The sequence below is a fragment of the Syngnathoides biaculeatus genome, chromosome 11, assembly GCF_019802595.1.
Source record: "Syngnathoides biaculeatus isolate LvHL_M chromosome 11, ASM1980259v1, whole genome shotgun sequence".
Lineage (NCBI taxonomy): Eukaryota > Metazoa > Chordata > Actinopteri > Syngnathiformes > Syngnathidae > Syngnathoides > Syngnathoides biaculeatus.
Window position 1 is genome coordinate 10,613,794 of NC_084650.1, and position 23,699 is coordinate 10,637,492.

At 44.1% G+C, this 23,699-nt stretch overlaps 2 protein-coding genes across 5 annotated transcripts in view; both read left to right on the forward strand.

Moving 5' to 3' along the window:
- The window catches only part of si:ch73-335m24.2 (protein eva-1 homolog C), a 6,383-nt gene extending 4,960 nt beyond the window's left edge, over positions 1-1,423 (forward strand). For both annotated transcript variants that reach the window (XM_061835137.1, XM_061835135.1), the window contains one exon: positions 382-1,423. In XM_061835137.1, the coding sequence (XP_061691121.1) occupies positions 382-761 (380 nt within the window). In that variant the 3' untranslated portion in view covers positions 762-1,423. The remainder of the gene's footprint in view (positions 1-381) is intronic.
- A 1,280-nt stretch (positions 1,424-2,703) lies between these two features.
- On the forward strand, positions 2,704-19,508 carry ocrl (OCRL inositol polyphosphate-5-phosphatase). 3 transcript variants are annotated; one of them, XM_061835112.1, is made up of 23 exons: positions 2,704-3,200; positions 4,822-4,901; positions 6,436-6,527; positions 6,710-6,748; positions 7,048-7,161; positions 8,767-8,964; positions 9,042-9,279; positions 9,371-9,544; positions 10,165-10,266; positions 10,354-10,468; positions 10,541-10,657; positions 10,733-10,914; positions 11,110-11,221; positions 11,304-11,413; positions 11,625-11,760; positions 12,725-12,835; positions 13,556-13,721; positions 14,423-14,658; positions 15,832-15,951; positions 16,077-16,161; positions 16,363-16,490; positions 16,599-16,710; positions 18,026-19,508. In XM_061835112.1, the coding sequence occupies exons 1-23, from the start codon at positions 3,165-3,167 to the stop codon at positions 18,148-18,150; spliced, it is 2,928 nt and encodes a 975-aa protein (XP_061691096.1). In that variant the 5' UTR covers positions 2,704-3,164; the 3' UTR covers positions 18,151-19,508. The 3 variants fall into 3 exon arrangements, with proteins under 3 accessions (XP_061691096.1, XP_061691097.1, XP_061691098.1); XM_061835113.1 differs by having other exon boundaries at positions 9,374-9,544; positions 18,026-19,505; XM_061835114.1 differs by lacking the exon at positions 4,822-4,901 and having other exon boundaries at positions 3,151-3,158; positions 18,026-19,505.
- The last annotated feature ends 4,191 nt before the right edge of the window (positions 19,509-23,699 follow it).

Here is a 23,699-nt window from a genome sequence, read left to right on the forward strand (position 1 = left end):
TCGTCTAAACGACTTGAAGCATCGGCTCATGATTGTTTTATGTGGCTTGCTCATCACGAGGGGTTCGTTCCCAAGTTAAACAAATTTTGATTTTTAAAACAAGTTTAGAGTACACTACTCCCTTTTTTTTTTCATACGTGCGGTGAGACTGAAATATTTCCCTCGTGCGCATTAATTAATCGGGCAACAGATCTCAAAAAGCTGCAACAAAAAATGATGCAGCAGCGGCATCATCTGCTGACTGCTGCTTATCCCAACTTTGAATCCTTTTTCTTTACCCCAGCGTGGGTTACTCATTTTGAAGCTACATTGTCTATTTGATTATAAAGTTGAATACATAAATGAGGACTTCGAGAGTACTTGAACATGCATTCCTTTCAGGAGTACCCGAGCGTGTGGCTCTGTATTTCGTCTCCGGGATCAGCGCCGGTCTGGTTTTCCTGCTCTGCCTGTTTGGGGTGCGGTCCACGCTAGTGAAGGACGTGAAGGAGCTGGTGTCGGATCTGCACAGTGGGCTGAAAGCATCGAGCGGACGGCGCAAGGACGACCTCTCCGATGACGACGAGCTCTCGGTTGCCTCGTCCTTTCGCCGGCTGACTCAATCATACCGCGCGACGGACATTCTCGCTCCCTGCGCGCTCACCTTGGAGATGACGGCACCGGGCGTTGAACCCGGTCCGGAGCTGCCCAATGGAGACATGTGGCCGCATCCAGACGCCAACCCGTATTCCATTCATCAGATTACCCATTACAGCAATTAGTTTCTTTTAACCTTCACTACAGTTCAAGTCAAATTTGACTACTCTGGAGATTTTCCGCATTATTTGTTCAACCTGAAATTTGCCGAGTTTTCATCTTTTTTTTTCTTTTTTTTTTTTGTATAGGTGCTACAAAAATGTTCATTTTTACCCTGGGGCTGTTCCAGGTCAATTTTCAAGTGTCTACTAAAATCTGCTTTAGATTTACCAGCGTGTGTTAAATCAAGGACAGACGTGGTTTGTGGCTTGAACCGCTCCCGAACTGTCTGTGTGTCCTCCACATTTGTACACGTTCCTACAGAAACATCCATCCATTTTCTTGCCGCTTATCCTCACGAGGGTCGCGGGGAGTGCCGGAGCCTATACCAGCTGTCAACGGGCAGGAGTCGGGGCACACCCTGAACTGGTCGCCAGCCAATCGCAGGGCACATTGAGACAAACAGCTGCACTCACAATCACACTTTTCGGGGCAATTTAGAATGTCCAGTTAATGTTGCATGTTTTTGGGATGTGGAAGGAAACCGGAGTGCCCACCCGGAGAAAAGCCACGCAGGCACGGGGAGAACGTGCAAACTCCTCACAGGCGGGTCCGGGATTGGACCCGGCCCCTCAGAACTGTGAGGCCAACGCTTTACCAGCTGCTCCACTGTACCGCCCCTACAGAAAGAAGCATGATAAAAGAAATATGAAATGTCTTTGTTTTGTATCAATCATAACATTTACCGTTATATGAATGCCCTCCTGAACCCTGAGCAACAAGATAGATAGATAGATAGATAGATAGATAGATAGATAGATAGAAGATAGATAGATAGATAGATAGATAGACAGACAGACAGACAGATAGATAGATAGATAGATAGATAGATAGATAGATAGATAGATAGATAGATAGATAGATAGATAGATAGATAGATAGATAGATAGATAGATAGATAGATAGATAGATAGATAGATAGATAGATGGATGGATGGATAGATAGATAGATAGATAGATAGATAGATAGATAGATAGATAGATAGATAGATAGATAGATAGATAGATAGATAGATAGATAGATAGATAGATAGATAGATGGATAGATAGATAGATAGATAGATAGATAGATAGACAGATAGATTGCTCTGACCACTAGAGGGGAAGCGGGCGAGTGCTCAAATCAATAATTAGCATCTTTCTCCTCGCATTAAAAAAAATGCAACACTGCAAAGGAAAAAAAAATTCCCAAATTTCAATCTGATTCCTCTTTTTCCAGTAACTGTACTGGATGACAGTTATTTGGGGGGGAAAAAAAACCCTGAATACATAACCCCGGTATTCCATGGTATTCCTTTCCACATTCTCCATGCAGTGTGCTTGAGTAGCCGTGGTTCGAAACAAATATGGAATTAAAAGTGTGCCACCAGGATTTCAATTTGAAATGTAAAGTGATCATATTTTCAACGGACAGGTTTCCAATGACGTCAGCACCACCCTTGGACCAACCGGATAATTTAACGACACAAAAGAAGGCGTAATCGGACACCTGTCCATTGTTGTATTTCAGCGTAACATTTCAACGTGAACAATTCAACTCCGCCAATTGCAGTTACGCTTTCTGAGTCACGTGACGTCACATACTAAGAAAGCGTAACTGCGATTGGCTGGCGGTTCGCTTCTGACCTGAAGTAACCCTGACCGTGAATTTTAGACAGCGAATTGTATCTAGTTGAATTGTTGACATTGAAGAGTTACACTGAAATAAAACGATTGAAAATGTCATGACTTTACATTTCAAATTCAAATCCTGGCGGCACATATTTGACTTCGATCGGGAAAACACTGCTCGACAGTCGGCTGGAATTTTGTAAACAAGGTGTACAGGTTGTGATACTTCCTCCTGGACAAAGAGGGCGCTAAGTGCGGTTTGAGTGCAAAATGAAGCCGGGAGTCCGAGGCGAGGGAGGGAGGCAGCAACATCAGCAGTCAGTCAGGCAGGCAGGCAGGCAGGCAGGCGGGGAGAGTCCAAGCTCCATTATTTCGTTCTTTCTTTCTTTCTTTCTTTCCTTCCTTCCTTGCTTCCTTGCTTCCATTCCACTGAAGTCCGACCAGCAGCAGCGTTTGGCGTCTTAAATGAGCCATGGCGCGTCTTCACCACTTCGAACAAGTGAGGGCGATCCGCGAGTACGGACTTTATGGACAGAATGGCGACAAATAAGCGCCACACTTTGAATTCGAAGCTGTGTTGAATGTCCGAAGCCGTTCCGCGGATACATCGGCGACCAACCACCGAGCTGCTGTCACCCGGAAGGCCGGCGACGCACCGGGCGGGGATTTAACTTTCTCCCTCGCGGACGGATGGACTGAACCGACGCGTAGCTATCGAACAGCGGGGAGGGGGGTGAACTCGTCTCCGTTGGGTAAGAATGGATTCTTTCATTGGAAGCGAAGAATGCTTGGCAATATCCTTTTTGCGGCAAAAAAGAAAAGGACAAAAAAAAAAAAAAAAAGCAGTCTAACATCTCTTCTACATAATGAGTTCTCTGGCCATGTAACGTTACTATTATGATGCTTGAATGATAAGAGAGTGGCATGTTAAAAAATGACAATACTAATTCGCCTTGTTCCTTGATGAAGTCATTTCTTCCACTAGGGGGCTGTCAACCAAACTTATTACAATCAAATCGGATGATTTGATGGCCTCATTGTTCATTCATGAACTCGTTTCAATCCTCAATAATAAACTGGCAGGTAATATCTTGGCAAAAATATGTCCACATATGTCCCCAGATGCGTTATTGTTGTTATATTTTGTGATCACCTTACAACCGGATGTAGTTAACAGAACTCTTCATATTTTACAGCTAGAAGTAGTTTTTTTTTCTACAAACCGTTTACAAGTACCTCAAACCCACCACACTTTCTTTAGCATGTGTTTAACAAGGGAAAATATCCATCTACTGTAAATATTACATTAGTTTTTCTTTTTCCAAGTCGCTTATCCTCACAAAGGTTGCGGGAGTCCTGAAGCCTACCTCAGTTAACTTCAGGCGAAAGGCGCACTACACCCTCAACTGGTTGCTTAAATATTAAAATATCATGAGAGAAAGTAAAGAAGTTAGCCGGTTTTGAGGAATTGTAATTGAGCCAAAAGTGACACGATACACAGTAAATTTGTGTTTTGCATTTAGCTATTATGCTGCGAAAAAAATTGAATAAATAACCAACAGAGGTGACGGCACCCCAGAGGGTGAGTGTTTTCAAATCCAGATTAAAAACTTTTTGGAGTACTTACACTTCTCAGTGACATTTATTGCAGTAAAACCGTTTTAATGGTACTTTTTCCAAATGTTTTTAATCATGTAAAGCACATTGAGTTACCTTGTGTATGAAATGCGCTGTACAATTAAATTTGCTTTGCTTTTACACCTTTTTAAATGGCGTGGCCTGGTCAGTGCCTTGTAGCTCTCCTCACCCTCTCCTGCACGACAGCTTTAGTTATTGGTACTGGACCAATTCTGAACCGGCGAGAGCGCAGTGGACACTTTCGGGGTGTTCTTAAAAGTGAAAACGCTCGTAGCGCAATTTACTTTCCAATTTACAGCAGCAAAACAAACCGACCGCCGGTATTTGAAATGCTGAGCGAGTGATGTTGTTTATGCGATGTGAAAAAAGCTCAAGAGAGTTCTGAACGGATGTCATGAAGTCGGGTTTTGAACGCAAACAAATGTTTGTCGCCTTTTGACATTGTTTTGAATGACAGCCCCCGGGGGGAAAAGAAATTGTTTTTAACACTAACAGCCATGGTTTAATTTTCCCCCGTTAATTCTCACTAACCAATTTTATTTAGTGACCTTTTTTGTTTGTTTGTTTTACCAGTATCACCATTTCAATTTCTACATTCCACGTTCATTTTTCCAAAGCATGGCTTCATCTGGCAGTGACGCTGCAATCCCAACTTTAAAGACGTGGTGCCTTTTTACAAATACACAAGAACAAAATTACGGGACTCGTGATCTGGACAGCTTAGATGTAGTTGATATTCATGTTGTGACAAAATCCTTCCTTGATTGTGCTGCTCACACCGTGAGAGCTCTGGAGCTGAGGGCCGGCCGCAAGGAGCCCAGGCTGCTGTCACTAATCGAACGTGGTGGACACTTTATGTAAGTACCGGTACTTTATGGAGGAGAACGCGCTGAGGAATCTGTTCCAAGGGATGTTCACCGGCACACACTTGAATTGACCTCAGTTTGAGATGCTGCCAAAAACGTGATCATCACCAATCAATTGTTTCACTCTTCAACGGCATCTTTTTCCCAAACAAATCAAATTTTCCATCGCGCTTGTCTTCATTAAGATGTCTTTGATTAAAGGCTGCAACGATAAGTTAATAAGTTAAAAAAAAAAAAAAATTCCAACTCCAAGCAAAACGAGGTGACAGTGTTTACAAAATTTAAGATGGTTAGAATGTATTTTAATACGAGTGGTCAGCCAGCAGTGTACTTTCTAGAGGTGGTGGAGCAATGTATCGTTTTACCTTCAAGCAATCAATTGTGAAATAAATCGAGAAAAATATTTTCATCGTTTACAGCTGTTTACCTGAAATGTATCCAACTCCTTAGATTTCAGCCTCCGTAGTCCCCCATTAAAGCAGAGTGTTGCGATATTATTTTAATCGAAAAACACATTTGCTAACATCAAATATCCCATTTAACTTTGGAAAGCAATAATCCACGTTTTTTTTTTTAGTGTTACGGATGAATTCAATAATTGAATCTGTGTTGGCACCATTGACATTGTGCGCGTATAGAAGCTAGCAACTTGCGTTTTTAGCGTGAGGCCCAAATCAATTCATCCCCTCCAGCTACGGCCACTCATTATCCAGAATTGTTCCACTCCAGTCAATAATGAAACTCACATGGGAGCACAAGCTCTGTGGCCAGCTAACGTTTCGAAGGGGCATCAGGGCAAATGGGGCCCGATTCAGTCTCGATTCGCCTGAAATTGTACAATAACACACAATAATGACACCAGAATGGGTTTGAGACACACTCAACATGATTTCTCTCCGTTATCCTGCTACACTTGCACCTAAATTGCCAGATCGCGTATTCCCCCACAGGACAACACGACAGATCAGCGGTTAGCACGTCTACCCCAGAGTTGCGAATTTTGTGTCAGAATCTCATCACATTGATAAACAACAGTCACGTGGGACGTCATGTAAAAGCAAATTTTTTTTTCCCCAAGATGAGGCATATTGCGGTTAAGCACAACAAAAAAGAGAGATAATAGACGTGGGAAGTACTGGCACAAAAATGAACTGAATCAAAGTAGCACCAAACATAAACAGGGTTGTAGTATTGAGACAGGCAAACTTCACATGCTTTTGAGTGGCCAACTCTATATTTTTTTTGGCATTTTCTAAACAACCGTAACATCCATGACAACATAAGACATCCTTGCATGTCTGCATGATTCATTGTGGCATTTTTAAACGGTTTAACCAAGCAAATCTTCTCCTACTCTGCATCACTTCTAATATCCCCCTCATGCTGTGCATGAAACTGACCTGTCGTTGGAAGAGAATGCGACCTCCCTTCTTGATTCAAACGATGTACAGTGCAATGTTTAAAAATCATGCAAAGAAAATAAGAGCGCTGCAACCGAGCTCGAGGCTGTGTTGTTACCCCGCAGACTCGGCGTGCTGGCAACTCCCGACGCTGTCGCGGCTCGTCCGGTGGCTCAGCTGTCCATACCCATTAATGGGAAATTTCAAATTGTAAAAGGTACGTGGCTTTATTCTTCTGCATACACCCAGTAAATCGTTGATAATTGGGGTCAAAGTTAGTAGTTGAAGACCAAATTTGAAAATCAATAATAAACCCATTGCGAAAAAAAAATCTTTTCGAATGGATGCACCCACAAATGACCTTTTGACCTGGATGCTGACACTTTTTCTGTCCCTCAGAGGGTGAGGAGGCGCTTCTTATTGACTTCTCCCTAGTCTGTGAGTACTTTTCAACTCTTTCTGGCTCGTAAAAACGGGAATATTTCAGTTAGTGGCGCAAGGCTGCCGGTGCCAAACTGTGGGAACGTGAGATGGCTGCATGGAATTTATTGTAGCGCACACAAACTGCATTTTGGTTGTTGTTTTTGTTTACATCTTTATTTCATAGCAGTCACATGTTTCCCCGGCTCTCTGAAAGAATTCTCAACAGTTTGTTTTCTCGACAGTTTGCATTTCTTGTAGCAATTTTATTGTTCCGTGTGTGTGTGTGTGTGTTTCTGTTGTCTAACCGCCTCTAGCTGGACTCAAAATCCGAATAAAAGGAGAAAAAGCCCCAGAACTCTTGTTAGAACTGCAGGATGACGAACGCACGCAGACTTTCCTCACCCAGGTGATTAGCGCGCAACAACAAGGTAGGTCTGAGCAGTTTGATGATGTATATTTTCACCAATTATTTACTTAGCTACAATTTATTGACTGAGAGTGGCTTAATGGTTAGCAGCGTGCAGGTACACCTGCTTGTTTGAGAAACTGTTGACCTATTTCAACCTACAGACCGGGGCCCATTTATAAAGACAATTTGAATCTGGCTTGACCTTCAGAGGACAAAAAAAAAACAAAACAAAACCCAACAACACGGTTTCATCCAGTACCGCTCATACTTGGACTTGGCTCAACTCTAATGGCTGCTGATAGGAAAATGGTTCCCAGGCCTGGGATCGATTGAGCGGCGGATAGACTAATGGCTTCGTTGATATATTGAGCAGTAGACTGATGCATAGATAAATAGAATTTGAGAAATTAGTAGTCAGTACGGCAAAGGTGTAATGAATGGTTCCTCTGGGGAGGCGGCCTGGATTCGCGTGCCCCAAGTTTGTCATTCATCTGAAGTCAATTGGCATAAACTCCAGTTCCTTGTGAACATGAATGAGATTAAAAAAAGAAATGTTACCCGCGGCACTGAAAATACTGTTTTATTAGCTGTACACATATCCATAAATATAGTATATCATGCTGCAACGATGCAGTTAAGGAATGTAATAATAAAAGAGTATGATACAGTGTATGGATTCTTACGTCATAATATTGTTTGTAATGTATAAGGATGATTCCACATTATTCTAGTGGATATTGTTAATATTGAGCAGTGTGGTGGATTAGTGGTCAGCATGTCTGCATCACACTAACAAGGTTGAGGGTTCCAATCTGGCCATCCTGCATGGAGCTTGCACGTTCTCATACGTGCGGGTTTGTTCGGGTACTCAGCTTTTTCCCCACAAAACATAAATGCTGCTTGGGTTTAGCTAAGACTCTGACTTGTCCATGAGTGTGACAAGTCCAGGGTCTTGTACTATGGTTGTCCGAAAAGGCTTCAGTACACCCGCAACCCTAATGAGGACACGTGCCGTATGAAATGGATGGATGTTTATGACTATACTTTACATTACGAACTTCAGATTTTGTAAAGGGTTTTTTTGACTCGGTTGAGGTCACGTCAATATAATGTCATCAGGATAATAACTTTCTGAGCAGTAGGAAAATGTTGTATAAGCAGGCGGGAGGATGTGATGACTCACGCTCATTTCAGATTACGACGCGACTCGATTTCCTCATGCATGAATTGTTCGACATGGGCGGTGTGACGTCCCTCTTGCCAGTTTGTTTTATGGCCTCGTGTACTCACACCGCGTCAGTTACGTTTGCACTGATGTGAAAAGCTACATGAGGAATCTTGAGAAATATGTCAGCGTGCTGCAATGTACTACAACTATGACAAAAGACAAATTGAATCCCTCAAGCTGATTGGATCCAAAACTGAAGATGACGAGCAAATTTAAGCTTTGTAAAGGATTTTGGGATTTACGGTTGAACTGCCCCACTCTGTTTGCTCTTCATAACAAGATGTTACATCATGAGTTTTGACAACTCCTGGAAAGATGTTCTTCCAGGATATGTAAACACGAGTGTGAGTCATCACACCAGGCTGACTTTTGCGCATTATGTTTTCTGTTCGCCAGTTCAGTTGAATTCCACCGAGCCCAGTCCGATGGACCCGTTGGCACAAATCCCACAAAGGGGAGGTCGAGTCCCCGTCCCGCCTCAGAGAGGACACAAGACTGGCAACAATGTGGACTCTGAAGTCACCGCACCCAGTTTGACTCGCACACTGCCCTCTGCCCTTGACGGCGGCCTAATGACACATCAGGCGAATGCAGGTTTGCTTAACAACACACAAGACCTCTTTGTCACTATCATTGAATCACACTTTTGGCACATTCATCTGATTATCCAGCCCAGTCTCTGGCCTCGGACTTCGGCTTCGAGGAGAACTTCAATCACACTTTGAAAGTGGAGGAAAAGAAGAACCACCAAAACATGATAGCCGCCTCTCGGGATCCTCCCCCCGTTCCTCCTCTTCCTCCCCGCAAAGCGTCCTTCACTCCGTCTTATCAGCTGCCTCCCACTCCCCTCCCTATAGAGAGGGCCTCATCTCAGGCCAAAGACAACTCCACTGGTATCACCAGACCGGAGTGAGTCACCCTCCATTCGTAGAATGTGAAAGAAGGGAATAAAAAAATCTTTTTTTTTTTTTTTTTTTTTCCCCCCATTGTAATCCTGTAGTAGTCTTAGGTCGAGCTTCGATCGGACGGAGAGGTCGCCGTCCTGGTGCGAAAGTCCCACCACGAACACCATGAGACAGGCCATGTTCTCCACCCAGGCGGGACAGAGGGAATACCTCATCAAACACCGCCTGGGAAAGAAAGAAAATGAATACGTGGACATCCAGAACTTCAGGTAGAAGCGTTTCCTTCCTTTCTTTCAGCCTTCAATTCCTGCTAGGATACGGAGGAACGTCTGAGGTCAAATGGAATTTATTCTGGGACGCTGGTCGAGTTTTCCCAAAGGAAATGATGGAACTTTAATTCAGCGTCAAACTGTGGCCGTGACCAAATCTTGCATGCGTTTTATGACAAGTCAAATCAAGTTGATTTTTACATAGCCAGAAAGTGAGTCTCAAAGGGCTTCACAAGCCCGCAGTCGACAGGAATCAATGTCGTCTCCTGGTCTGCATGCGCCATTTGCGCATCTCCATAAACTAAAAGGAGAGAGAGGGCAAGTGGCAGTAAAATGGGCCCAAATCCAGATGTCAGGGGGTTCCGAACGATGATGCTGAAATCTTTTTTTAACTGTTATACGGTATAAAAAAAGTTCCTATAAAATCAACACGGGCCCAAAATGTAGCTCCTTTTTTAAAAAGTTGTCGCAGATACTAACTTTTCTAGTAGTTTTGTCGCCTTCTGTCTTTAAATGCATGTCAATCTGTATGCATTGCATTTTTTTTTTTTCCTAAACAAAAGAGTTTGACTCCTTCACACTCTCCCTAAAATGCATACAAAGGCTGTATTGTTGTTTAGGTTCTTCAGCGGCACGTGGAATGTGAACGGGCAGTCTCCAGACAGCAGGCTCGAGTCGTGGCTCTCTTGTGACGCGGATCCTCCTGATCTGTACGCCGTTGGGTCAGTGATGATGAGTAATCGGACTCTCTCACAAGCGCCCTACATGTACAGTGTGTGTCACTTTCTGCCTTCAAATGTTTTCTTTAGTTTTCAAGAGTTGGACCTGAGCACTGAAGCCTTCTTCTACATGGACTCCTCCAAGGAGCAACTCTGGGTGGAGGCAGTTGAAAGAGGCCTGCACCCTAAAGCCCAGTACAAGAGGGTGAGCGGAGGAGCAGATCTGGTATTTTCTTTCGATGTCTCAGCTGTGCGTTAACGTCGACATTTTGGACAGGTTCGCATCATTCGACTGGTCGGAATGATGCTGGTGGTCTTTGTCAATAAGATACACAAGAAACATATGAAAGAAGTGGCGGCGGAACATGTCGGAACCGGAATCATGGGCAAAATGGTTAGTTGTGACCGAGTTAGAAATTCTGGACTCGTTGTTCTTGGTGAGCTCCAAGAGATATTTTGCCTTGCCCAGGGGAACAAGGGCGGTGTGGCAGTGAGGTTTGTGTTCCACAACACCAGCTTCTGCATCGTCAACTCGCATCTTGCGGCGCACGTGGAGGACTTTGAGCGTCGCAATCAGGACTACAAAGACATTTGCGCCCGCATGACCTTCCACCTACTGGACCACCCGCCTCTTAGTATCCACAAGCACGAGTGAGTTGCTCAGCCTCTTAAAGACGGAGTGCATACGGCTCTTATTTCTCACTGATTAGCTTGTCTGTTACTCTTGCACGTGTATTTTTTCTAATCGCAGTTTGACAGACAGTATGCTAATCCACGTGTATTTTTTTCCACTTGCTTGCCGTACACTTCACGAGGTTGATTTGCGTTGGTCTTTGTGCGTGGTAGTGTCGTCATCTGGTTTGGCGATTTAAACTATCGCCTCTTCATGTACGACGCTTCTGAGGTCAAATACCTCATTTCCCAGAATGAGCTGAAGAAGCTTCAGGAGTTTGATCAGGTAAATATTATCTATGAAAAGCATATTTGAACGTAAGGATAATGTGTCGTGATTTTTCCATTTGACTCTCTTCGGTACACAGCTGAACATTCAGCGACAGACCAAACGAGCATTCACAGACTTCATCGAAGGAGAAATCAACTTCGTCCCAACTTACAAATACGATTCCAAAACAGACAGATGGGACTCGAGGTAAAATGCCAATTTTTTTTTTTTTTTATGAAATCAGTTATACAAACGTTTTCCAGGATATGGCAAGAAACACATTTTTTTAGTTATTCTTTTGTGATGAAACCTTATCAGCAAAGCCGCCGTTTGCCGTCGCTACCGGTGCTCCGATGCAGAGTCGGCGTGTCCGTCCGCGTCTGCCATCCCTCAAAGTTTTTTTCCTCTTTTCCGTTAGCGGGAAGTGCCGCGTTCCGGCGTGGTGCGACAGGATCCTGTGGCGGGGCAACAATGTCAAGCAGCTCAAGTATCGCAGTCACATGGAGCTGAAAACAAGTGACCACAAACCGGTTAGCTCCATCTTCGAGATCGGGGTAAGACCACTTTCACGTTCCGATTTGTATTATTGGCCTGTTTAGTTTCTGGGTGCATCGTCCAAGTGAGAAATCCACACGTCACAATGCGCTTCGATTCGTGCCTTTTCTATGCCATTGTCCATAAACACAGTAAATGCAACAAAACTCTAGTTTTCTCAATTAAATTTTAGTAGCTTACCATGAATGGATGACAAAGAACGAGCAATTTATTTTTTTTTTTCAGCAATATTGTGACTGTAAGTCAAAAATGACTTTGGCGTGGTTCTGCGATTTGACGCCTTCCCAGACTTTGCCTTTCAAGTTTATCCTATAAACGTGTTCTTAAGTCTGAGATTTAAGAGTGACTTTGTCCCGATTATTTGGTCTGAAAGAGTTCACGGCCAACTATTAGTTATTGAACAGGTTTAATATTGATGAGCAAAAGTTTTCGTGTGTGGGGGTGCAAGACGACATTTCGCAAGTTCTTCCTCGTGAGGTGCAACACAATGAAACCAATCAAGTAAGAACACAGAAACGACATCTTACCCAATGTCATTTTTTTTTTTTTTCCATCGAAGTGGGTTTCCCAGACGGTGTTTTTCAAAGCAAGTCCTTCATATATGACATCATGATTTTTGCGACATCGCCTTTGCCATTGGCTGTAGCAACCTTCACAAGCAACTTGAGAAACGTTAGCACATATCCGGAAGATGTTTTTTTTTTTTTTTTTTTTGGAAACATTTATTTATTTATTAAATGTGCGGGGTGAGTATCAGATTAAACACCTTTTTAAGATTTGAACAATCCTTATGAGTGTACCAGGCCGCGGGCAATAATGCTAATATCGCGCTCGCTATTATTATTATTATTATTATTGACAGTAACGAATGCCAATCGACTTGTTCCTCCGTGTACCATTTTCAAATGAAAAATCCCATTCAGGCCTGAAAACCGTCTTCAGATGCGATGTTTTGTGACACAGGTGAAGGTGGTCAATGAGCAGCGCCAGAAAAAGGTTTTTGAGGAGATTGTCCGCGCCATGGACAGAATAGAGAACGATTTTCTTCCCTCGGTCTCTCTGAGCCGGAGAGAGGTAAGAAAATGTCTCTCTGTCTCACACCAATCAACGTCAGTCACTCCGTCCATCTATTTTTGTGAGCAGTTCCTCAGAACGTGGCCTCCAGGGGTTCCCGGGCCAAATCGAGCCCGATAGTCCCGCCAGCGTGTCCAAGGCTTGGCCAACCATTGTACACTAATCCTCGCTTTATCGGTTGTGTGTTTACATTGTTGGTTTTAGTGTGTTCGAACCATATAAAATCATTGAAGTGCCGTTAAGTTTTATTCAAGCAGGTATTTTTATGAGGGTATTGCTGTATTGCGGATTTCACTGATTGCAGGGACGCTCTGGAACATAACTCCGGCAATGGAGGGGGGATTGAACGTGACAGGAATTACTTCCCGCGGGAGGTGTGTTGCTGGCTTGCGTGATTTGATGTGGACGAACCCCCTCAACCCAGCTGATGTAATAAAAGGGTTGGGCAGCTTGTTTATGTGGTAGTTACATTCCATCGGGCCATACCCAAAGCTTAGGAACTTGAGGGCGCAGCTCCTATGAGGTAGTTTGTATGGTGCTGAGCCCAACTTGATGTAGTTGGTCCAGATGGGCCTCATTTAGTGGACCTGAAGGTGACTGCTGCTCCCTGTCCTTTTGCCTTCAGGTGGACCTCCCACAGCATTCCGCCAGGATTTAGTTTCTTCCAAAGCTAATACTCTGGTTTAATGCCAATGTTTTCTTTCCTTCTTCCACCCGCAGTTTGCATTTGAGAACGTGAAGTTCCGGCAGCTCGAGAGGGAGCGTTTGCTCATCAAGAACGACGGGCAGGTCCCTTGCCACTTCGCCTTCATCCCCAAGCTCAACGACTCGCAGTACTGCAAGTCGTGGCTGCGTGCCGAGCCCAGCGAAGGATTATTGGAACCCAGTAATTTTGTCCTTTTTGAAACGCTTCCTTTGTCATGCAATATTTGTTGGAGCCTAAATCAAAAAACACCGCGTGGCCATAACTTTGTGACCTCTTAAATGATCCAATACAAAAGTGATAGATTTTGCATTTCAAAAAATTCTGTTCAATTTTCATCGACAATATCAGCAAGGTATTCATTTCTCACCGTTTATGATTGTGGACCTCGTTTGCAGTGGTTTACAAATGAGCCCAACTATCTAGTCTTGGTAACAGGTAAAGTTTTTCTTAAAAGTTACGCGAGCACATTAGCACGTGCACTTGTGTTATATGAGGGTGAGTTTGTTTGGGGTTATCTGTCAGAACATATCAGGAAAGGAACAGGAACAGGAAGTGGAACTGCCTGGCGCTCCAGCCACACGTGGAGTGCGTAAAGAAATGCAGTGCAGCTCAGCTTCTATCTGGCAAATGTGATGGCTATCAAAGCAAAGTAAATTTATTTATACGGCGCATTTCGTACACAAGGTAACTCAAGGTGATCTACATGATTAAACACAAGAGAATGAAACATTTAAAACAGAAAATAACAAAAATGACAAAATATCTATATTAAAAAATGGGGGGGGGGGGGGAAGTCCAATTTAAAAACGTGCAATCGGTATCGTCTGTAATGAAACAATGTTTGACATTTTGCCAAAATAAGTGTCTTCTCATGTTCGCAGATGAGACCCTGGAGATCTACCTGGAGGTCTACGTGAGTAAAGACTCGGTCACGCTGCTCAACTCGGGCGAGGACCGCATCGAAGACATCCTGGTGCTGCACCTGGACCGAGGCAAGGACTACTTCATCACCATCTGCGGCAACTACCTGCCCAGCTGCTTCGGCACCTCGCTGGGCGCCTTGTGCCGGATGAAGAAGCCCATCCGGGAGATCCCCATCACCAACCTCATCGACTTGGTGAGGAGCGGCTGGAAAATATGGGAGTCGCCCAGCGAGAACCTTTACCGCAAGATTAGTTGAAAGGATTTGGAAACATGACCGGTTTAGATCGGATGGCCGGTCTCGGAACTTGAGGCCCTCGAAGGCAGAAAGGGCAAACGTGAGGAGGGCCGGCCGGGTAAACGCACAATGAGTCTATTTTGAATGACTATGACATGCTTCAGTGTGTGTTTAAGTGAACGAGGAAGTAGCGATGACAGGAAAAAGAGCGAGAGATAACTCATTGAGATGATAAAGAAGTTCTCCAGTGCTATTTTGGCCGCGCTCTGAAGTAGCCCCGCCATCACTTCTTTGTTTCTACTCGTTTCCATTTTCCTTCATTTGTGTGGATGCGCTGATTTATTCTGATTTTTTTTTTTTTTGTTCCTTCCCTGATTCTGATCCTCGGTGCCATCTTCTTCACCTTCTTCTTCTCCTCTTTTACATTGCCTCTCCTTGCCTTGATCCTTCCTTTCCATCTCTGCACTCTGGCTGTGGGCTGACTTCTTTCTCAGGGAGAGGACACCTTCACCGAGAAGGTAAAATGCTATCACGGATACATAAATGCCGTGAATTTGTGTGCATGAACAAAATAATTGAATAGAAGAAGAAGAAGAAAGACTGTCAGAGGTTGGTGGGACAGTGCATCCTTGCCTCTCCTCGTAACAGAATTCTCATTAATGTTACACGTCAGCGTTCGGTCAGCTGTTACTGTGCCACAACGGAGTCAGTTGGGAATCATGGATCTAGCGCTGGGGCGTCAAACTCATTTTTGTCGCGGGCCGCACTGTAGTTCCAATTTCCGTCAGACTGCGAAACCATAAAAAAACCTTTGCCTCATCATATTGCGCATGAAATTTATGCACGAGATTTGGAATCAGATATCAAGGGTAATGGGTTTTTCAACCGTTGTCCATGTTTGGTACCACAAAAATGCTTCATGATATCTCAAGATTGTAATTTATGAAGATGATTTATGACAATTTGAAATTTTGGTGCAGATTTTCACTAGCATTAATTAATTAGCCTTCGCGGGCCACATAAAATCGTGTGGCGGGCCATACCCGGCCCCCGGGCCTTGAGTTTGTCACCTGTGACCTCGCGCGTTTAAGTCTTAACTGTTTTTTTTTTTTTTTTTTTTAACCACCCAAGGAAAAGTCCAAAATGAACTTCCTGTTGGCGGACGGCGCAAGCACAGAAGACAAACCTCTGAGGATCCCCAAGGAGGTCTGGATTCTGGTCAACCACCTCTTCACCAAGGCTTGTGATCAGGTGAGGTGCGACGCCGTCGCCGAATCAGGACGATCGACGTTTCAATTTCACGCTAGTCTGGAGCTTCTCATTTTAGCGCCCCGTCTGCAAATGAGTTTTGAGTCGTCGTTGTGTCTGGCCCTCAGGAGGACCTGTTCCAAACGCCAGGATTAAAGGAGGAGCTCCAGAGCATCATCGACAGCCTGGACACCAGCATTCCGGACGTCGTCCGTATCCTCGTTCATTTCAAGCAGAATTATGAGAACAATACAGGCAGGCGGATTCCAAGAAGCCGATACTTTGTAGGTCAAGGAACCAGATTATTTTAGCAGAAGAAGCAGCGCAATTGCTATGTCAGTGAGCGCCCTAGATAGAGGGTTGAGATTTCTGCCCCAAATGGGAGTTCCTTCTTTCTTTAACACTTGCATCTAGCCGGTTGCAACCACTCTGTGGCCGAGGCTCTCTTGATCTTCTTGGAGGCCTTGCCCGAGCCCGTTGTGTGCTACGAACTCTACCAACGGTGCTTGGACTGTGCTCACGACAGCCGCCTCTGCAAGCAGGTCCCCACGTCACCTCTTGGCTTCTCCTTGCCTTTATTAGGCATCTTTTCATTTGTGCAGCTTGTGCATTTTCTTGTCCCGGGCGCTCATCTGTTTTATGATTGTCAGGTGATCTCCCAGCTGCCCCCGGCCCACAGTAATGTGTTCCGCTACTTGATGGGTTTCCTGAAGGAGCTGCTCAAGCACGCGCACAACAACAACCTCACAGCCAGCCTCGTCGGTAAGCTGAGAAGTTTCGTCTTCCCCATTTTTGAGCCCTCCATCATATACAGTGATGCCTCGGTTCTCGACCACAATCCGTTCCAGAAAAGGCTTTGAAAACCGAATCGATGTTTCCCATTACAATGAATGGAGAAAGAAATAATGTGTTCCAAGCCTAAAAAAAAAAAAAAAGGGCTTTTTCAAGCCTTTTTGACGGCTTTTCCTAATAATAAACTGCACAGTACAAACACATGTATAGTTTAAATACTTTATGTAACAAAATAATTCAAGAAATATGTTAATTTTTTGCTTATAATATATGCTTTAGTTGTAGAGTACGCTAGGCTGGGATTGCATTGCCGTATCTGTAGCGACTCTGCCCCCAGCCTCGTAAACTTTTTTTTTTTGTTAACAAAAGCGCAGAATAACTTTAAACAAACAATAACGAGGGGGAAGAAAAAGTACAAACAGGAACACACAAAAACATTTGCAACTCGGTTCAACTGTACGTGTCAAATGTCTTCGGGGGTGGTGACTCGCCCCCTTTGAACAAAAAACAAATCTAATGTCGTTTGTTCCTGCCGTCTCTTAAGAACGTTTCTGAAGTGGCTCATCACGACGACATTAAAATTTTGGAGTGCTCTTCTATATTCAGATTTATTGGGGTGACAAAGTTCGATGAAATTATGGATTTCGTTCCACTTGGCACAGATGGCTTCCATGTCAGCACTTGGGACAAACAACAGTCCCTACCGGGTCACGTCTGCGTTATACACAATAACAAAAGTGCGCTGATTGCGCCGCTGCGCCATATGTTATTTCCGGGTTTTTTCAGCAGCGTTTGAGTACCGATTTTCGTTCGAAAATGGAAGCAAAACAATCTCGAAATTTTCTTTTGAAAATGGGGCTTTACTGTACCAAGATGCAGTTTGTGTCCAGAATTTCCTTATTCGTACCACATTCTTATTTTTAACTTCTCTCCAACTCATCAAAATTGAGTGATTACTGTTCATGGATTTTTCAAAGAGGCTGATTAGGGCTGGCAAAAAGTTGAATAACTTCTTAGTTGACAACGAAATTTGATTTAAGGCAAAATGTCGCAAAAAAAAAATTGTTTTCCTGAGGGAGATGAGGGAGCTGAAGCCGAGCAGCAAAAGTATGTCCGAGCATTTTTAATTTGCTGGACTATTATTTCGGAACGAGAACAATTCGATTGTGATTTGTTTGCAATTTTTTTTTTTTTACCATCGATACAAATAACACATGAGGATTTGGAGAGCGAGACTAACCCTTATTTGTTTTCTTTTTGTGCTTCCTCACTTTCTCCTCGGCAGCCACCATCTTTGCCAGCCTCCTCATCAGACCTCCCCCCCGCGTGGCGAGCCGACAGTCGTCGCACGAGCGGCAGAAAGCCGTTGACTTTGTCTTGGGTTTCCTCATGGCGGGCGATGACGAGTAACCGTCGGAGCCAAAGAGCGACCCTTCACTTTTCATCTGGCGGATGGCAAACTTCCACGTCCGAGATCCCCGATGCCTCGCTGTGGGGAGTCCTTTAGCCATTCTGGGAGTTTTACCAAGTTGTCGTCGTCAGTGGCCGCTGTCTGCGTTTACAAGCACTTTGGGGAGCTGTGAACGGATGTTGCCATGACCTCAAGGATCTGCGCCTCCAGAATCGGCTTCATCCTCGTTCTTAACAGACTCAAAACGGAAGAGAGCGGCTGGCATGTTCAAACACTATCCTTCATTGCTGTGCTAGCGTACCTCTCCCAGAAGTCGCATATTCATATCGTTTTGATGAGGATTATCCTGAAATTCCTCCCAAATCCTGTATTCCGAACTCTTGCGCATACCACCGGAATTCCGATAATACACACGATAATCACTTGTAGGTTGACGGGGTCCATCTTCTGATCCGACTCTTGTATCGGAAGTTTTGGAATCGAAACGTCCATCGCAATATGACAAGATTTCATGGCGAGGGTTTGCTGTGATCTTTGTGTGAGAATCCGAATCAAGTTTGTCCCGTTCCTCTGGACTAGCAGACAAGTTTTTCCAATCGATGCGCCGACTTCCTGCTCCGAGGCAACATTGCAGCCTGTTGTCCTCAAGGCCGTAAATAGCATTTGTTTACCTTTTTGGTGTGACGTTATGAAAGTGGTACTATCTACACGTGTGTATTTGTTTAGCGCCTACGTTTTGCTGCTCTCGGTCTACGGTTTTGAGTCTCGTCTCACGCTCTTTTCCCCCTGGCTGCAATTCCACGAGGTAAAAGTGACGCAAGATATTCGGGTGCAGGTTTTGCAATGTTTGTCTGTCTCATCACGTGACTTGCTGGAGTTCATAGACCAATCAGATCGCGGGCAATTAAACCGTGCGTACGAGCGTGATGGTGAGACAGATTTGAAATGAACGGGTTATTTTCATTCATTGCTACACATTTTTGCTTTGGCTTGTGACGCTCCGTCTTAAAAGTGAGCACATGATGGAACTGCTGATAATCATGCTTGTAGTTTGAAATCGTTTTTTTGTTGCCGTCACAGTTGGGAGAAAACAACACAATTTGGGAGAAACATTACGTATGCTTTCTTTTTTTTTTTTTTTTAATTGCTCTGTGCTCATATACTTTATGAATCCCATTTTCCGTCTCCCCTGAAATCAAAACCTCAAACTCGAATGTTGTCGAATGCGAGTGGATTGTGCGTATTTATGGGAATTTGTTGTGCAGAATCGTGGTCACCACCTGCTCCTTAATGAAGAACCAACACTTTGCATTCATCATAGCTTCTTTGGTACTTTTTAATTTATTTAACAGAAATAAAAAAAAAAAAACAAACAAACATTTGAAGTCTAGCTTTTGTTCTCAGATTGTGTTGCGCTTTATTTGGGAAATGAGCTTGGGTTGCTTGTTCATCTTTTGCAATTTCTCAGTAGTGCTTCATTCTCATTGCAGGTGGAAAGCCTTGGCCCTGTTCTTACTGTCGGGCTTTCGGCCTCGGTTGTCCTCTCAAGTCGGGTAAGTGCCTCCTTCTTTTAAGCTGAGGCGAAAATTTCAAGAAGTATTTTGTGTGCGCACGGAATTTTTTTTTTTACTCTATACATTAAATGATGTTCTAAATAAAAAAGGGGCCATAATGTTGGGACCACCGTCTGTCTTCTTCACCTAGCTACCTTGCTGCACTGCAGTACTTTATTGTGGCGAGTTCATGATTAGATTTGCGGTATTTTAGTAACCTTTCAAGTAAAATAGCTGCTAATATTTTCACTGCTAGTCATAGAGAGAGTGTGCTGTAGCCATGCGCATCTCGGTCTTCCCCCTCCCTCGTCCCGCCCCTCATATATAAATATATATATATATGTGTGTGTGTATGTATAATTAGTTTGCCAAAAAATCTAAAACGAAAGCGTTTCAAGTGAGGACCCCGCGTCCAGTACAGTACATGTATTTACATTTTCATGCGCTCGTATCCTTTGAGCACTCGGTGTCACTGTTGTCTAACGTAGTCTCGGTAAATCAGTTGTGAGCTGCAGATGGCGCCGCTTTCCCAAATGCCTTTTAAGTCCTCCACCTCAGTTCCATAGACTGCTGGGTTTTTTTTTTTGTTTTTTTTAAATCAAACTTTTGAGTCCCTCCACAAAAAATGCCAACATAAATTCGTTGGATTGTATGCCCGTGTTTTGTCAAAGTAGAAGGCTGGTGTTGCAGTCATTGTACACAATTTGTGCATAACGCTGTTCTTAAGTACGTTGTGGGAGGATACTCAGGAAATGAAAGTGTGTTGCACATAAAAGTTACATGTAATTTGGACCAAAACCAATGTTTGAAAATAAGCAATTCTTAAAGAATAACTGGCAATGTATTGAACTGATAAATATTGGATATCGGAACTGTACTTATCAAGAACTCCATCAGCGCAGACCAAAATAAGCCTATCCATTTTTTTTTTCATTTTTTTGAATGTTATTTTTAACAACTTAATTTCTGGAAGGTTTTTTTTTCTTTTTTTTACTTTATCAGCGGAACTATCTATGCTCAGAATTGTTATCTAAGAATTATCTGCGAGTCATCTGCAGTTGCAAAGAGAACAAGAGAATACACACACACACACACACACCACACACACACACACACACACACACACACACGCTGGTGGTACTGCGGTCCAGTCTTGTCCTGACCTGGATTTAAGGGGAGGGGCCGTCCGTTAAATGTGATTGTCCGTTCAAACTGAAGCACTTTTCTGGTGGCCTAAAAACCAGTTCAGTGCAAAACACATTTTGTACCCCCCCCCCTCCCCCCCAACCATGGCCTACATCCACCCAGTACAACACAAAATGATTGTAAATAAATCTTGAAAAAAAAGCTTTTAAGATGCAATGAAAAGTATTGAAGTGTATCCAAACATACGTCACGAACAACACGGGGTGGGGGGCTGGGGGGGGGGTGCTTTTTGACTTTCAACTTCCAAAGTCCATGAAATCAATCATCCACCCCGTACAGATAAATATTTGACAGAAAGCGAGGCAGCTCTTTTTAGGGAGCTGATCTCAAAGAGCCCAAATCCCCGCAATTAATTTCATTTGGTACTTGAATGTCATTTCTTTCCATCCGCACCGCTTATCGTATCGATTCGACGTCGGCTCCGTCCCGCCGCGTTTTTCCTCCGCCGGGTCCGACGTGCAACGGGCTCCGTCAGTCGCCCTCCGGAATGGCAAATGAAAACGCGATTTGCCTTCAGTTTTATGAAGTGTTATTATCAGCGCTCGCAGGCGGACCACCTCCCCGTGTGGTTATTTCCGAAAGGAAAAAAAACGCAAGACTGGCGGCGTCGCTCTCGAACAGGCCATTTGACTTGCGAAGGAAGCGGCTTCCGTATTTCAAGCTGAAGAGGTCTCGACGGGATGCACGGCTCAATGCAGACGCTCATTCGGCTGCGTGTTTTTTCAAGGTTGGAAAGTAATTAAGTCCAGGTAGTCAAGTTTGAAGCGAGAGAGCATGCGTACCTCGTGACATTTGAGGCACGCGTCGGTGCAGCTCCTTCCGCGGCACGCTCAATCTGCTTCTCGGACATCTTTCAGGTCAGAGTTCATTACATTCTCCGTTAAGTCACACATAAAAGCTCTCCGTTGTGCATGAGATTAACTCGCCGTTCACGTTCCACATCCATTACGTACTCAGTCGCGTATCGCATAAACTGTGGAACAAAATCCGTTTCGGGAAGCTCGGCCTCCAATTTTGTCAGATTTCAAACGTTTTTCTCCGAGCTAATTGAATTCATTTCTGTCGGTCTCAGACTGCCTCTGACATCAAGCATTTTATTATCTAAAAAGAAAATACTACTAAGGCAGCACAGTGGATCAGCTGGTAAAGCGTTGGCCTCACAGTTCTGAGGACCCGGGTTCGATCCCGGTCCCGACTGTGTGGAGTTTGCACGATCTCCCCGTGCCTGCGTGACTTTTCTCCGGGTGGGCACTGCAGTTTCCTCCCACATCCCCCAAAAAAACATGCAACATGAATTGGACACACGAAATTGCCCCTAGGTGTGATTGTGATTGTCTCCATGTGCCCAGCGATTGGCCGGCAACCAGTTCAGGATAAACCCCGCCTCCTGCCCATTGACAGCTGGGGTGGGCTCCAGCACTTCCGCGACCCTCATGAGGATAAGCGGCTAAGAAAATGGATGAATGGAAAATACCATTACTGCAGCTTACGAAGCAGTGTGACGGGCTTCATTTGAATCCATCCATTTCTCGCAATGCCGCTTATCCTCACTTGGGTCTTGGCGGGCCGTAGGCTGCGTTAATGTATCGTAGTGCCCCCTGGTGGTCAAGTTGCACACGCCAAAAGTTCATTGAGTTGAAGGAAAAAATCTTGCAAATGCAGTTTCATTCTTTGCATGGTGTCTAATGTCATTTTTGTATGTTTTCATAAAGTAGTATTTGAATAATTGCAAACGCATGATGAGAATCAGAATCAGGTTCAATGGCCAAGTATGTAACAACACACACGGAATTTGTCTCCGGCAGTCGGTGCCGCCCTGGTACCACATTCAGAACAAACAAACTCACAAGAACAAAGACATTCAGTTATAATAAAATACATATAGATTGACATAACTCGCCCGATTTTTGTGTTGGTGATTATGAAATTGATCAGTTTAAGAATGCAGCCCCTGTTTATGCAAGTGACCAACTGGGCACCTTGGCCAATATGAAACTGGGCTAAAGGCGAGTACCGATTCAGCTGCCATGACAACAAGCACGGAAGAATCTTCTAGAAGGAAAGGTGTGTGTGTGTGTGTGTGTGTGTGGGGGGGGGGGGGGCGTGAGGGCAAAAGAATTTCCCTTTTAGAGGCAGCACTTCAAACACTAACTGTACGCCACTCATCTGAATTGAATACAAATTATGGTGTTTTTTTTTTTTTTAAACACATTTTTATTGATTAATCTACCACAACAGTACAAGGGAGTGTCATGCCATTATATTTGTCGCTGAAAATTGTTTGGGCAAAATGCTCAAGAAAGTGCAAAGTTTTTATGGCCTTTTTGTTTTTCTCGGTCCACGTCGTAGGTGAAAGAAGTGCTGATGGGTTTTGCTCGCAGAGACTTCTCCAGAAATTGGCATGTCACGGTGAAAGGGATAATTTGAATAATTCCATTTTCACCCAAAATATTGCCTGCGCCTCAGATGCAAACGTGTTTGCATAGTAAATTGGTTTTTCATTCTTGACGCCGCAGAGTCAATTTCTATCCAATCATTTGTTTAAGCGATGGGAAAATGAGCAGACTACTAAATTCTAGAAATCTTCAGTATCTGCCGCCGGTTCGAACCCGGGCGGGGAAGATCGTCGGATTTCAAGCACCGGTAGCTGGAAGCCCTCCTTGATGGTTGAATTGGACTTGATGTTGCGTGAATTCCAAACATTTGGATTGATGCCATTTTTGCGCGTTTGACTTTTGAGAGAGCGAGAGTAGCCGCTTGGGCAGTAGCCATCTTCGTCCTCTTTCGCT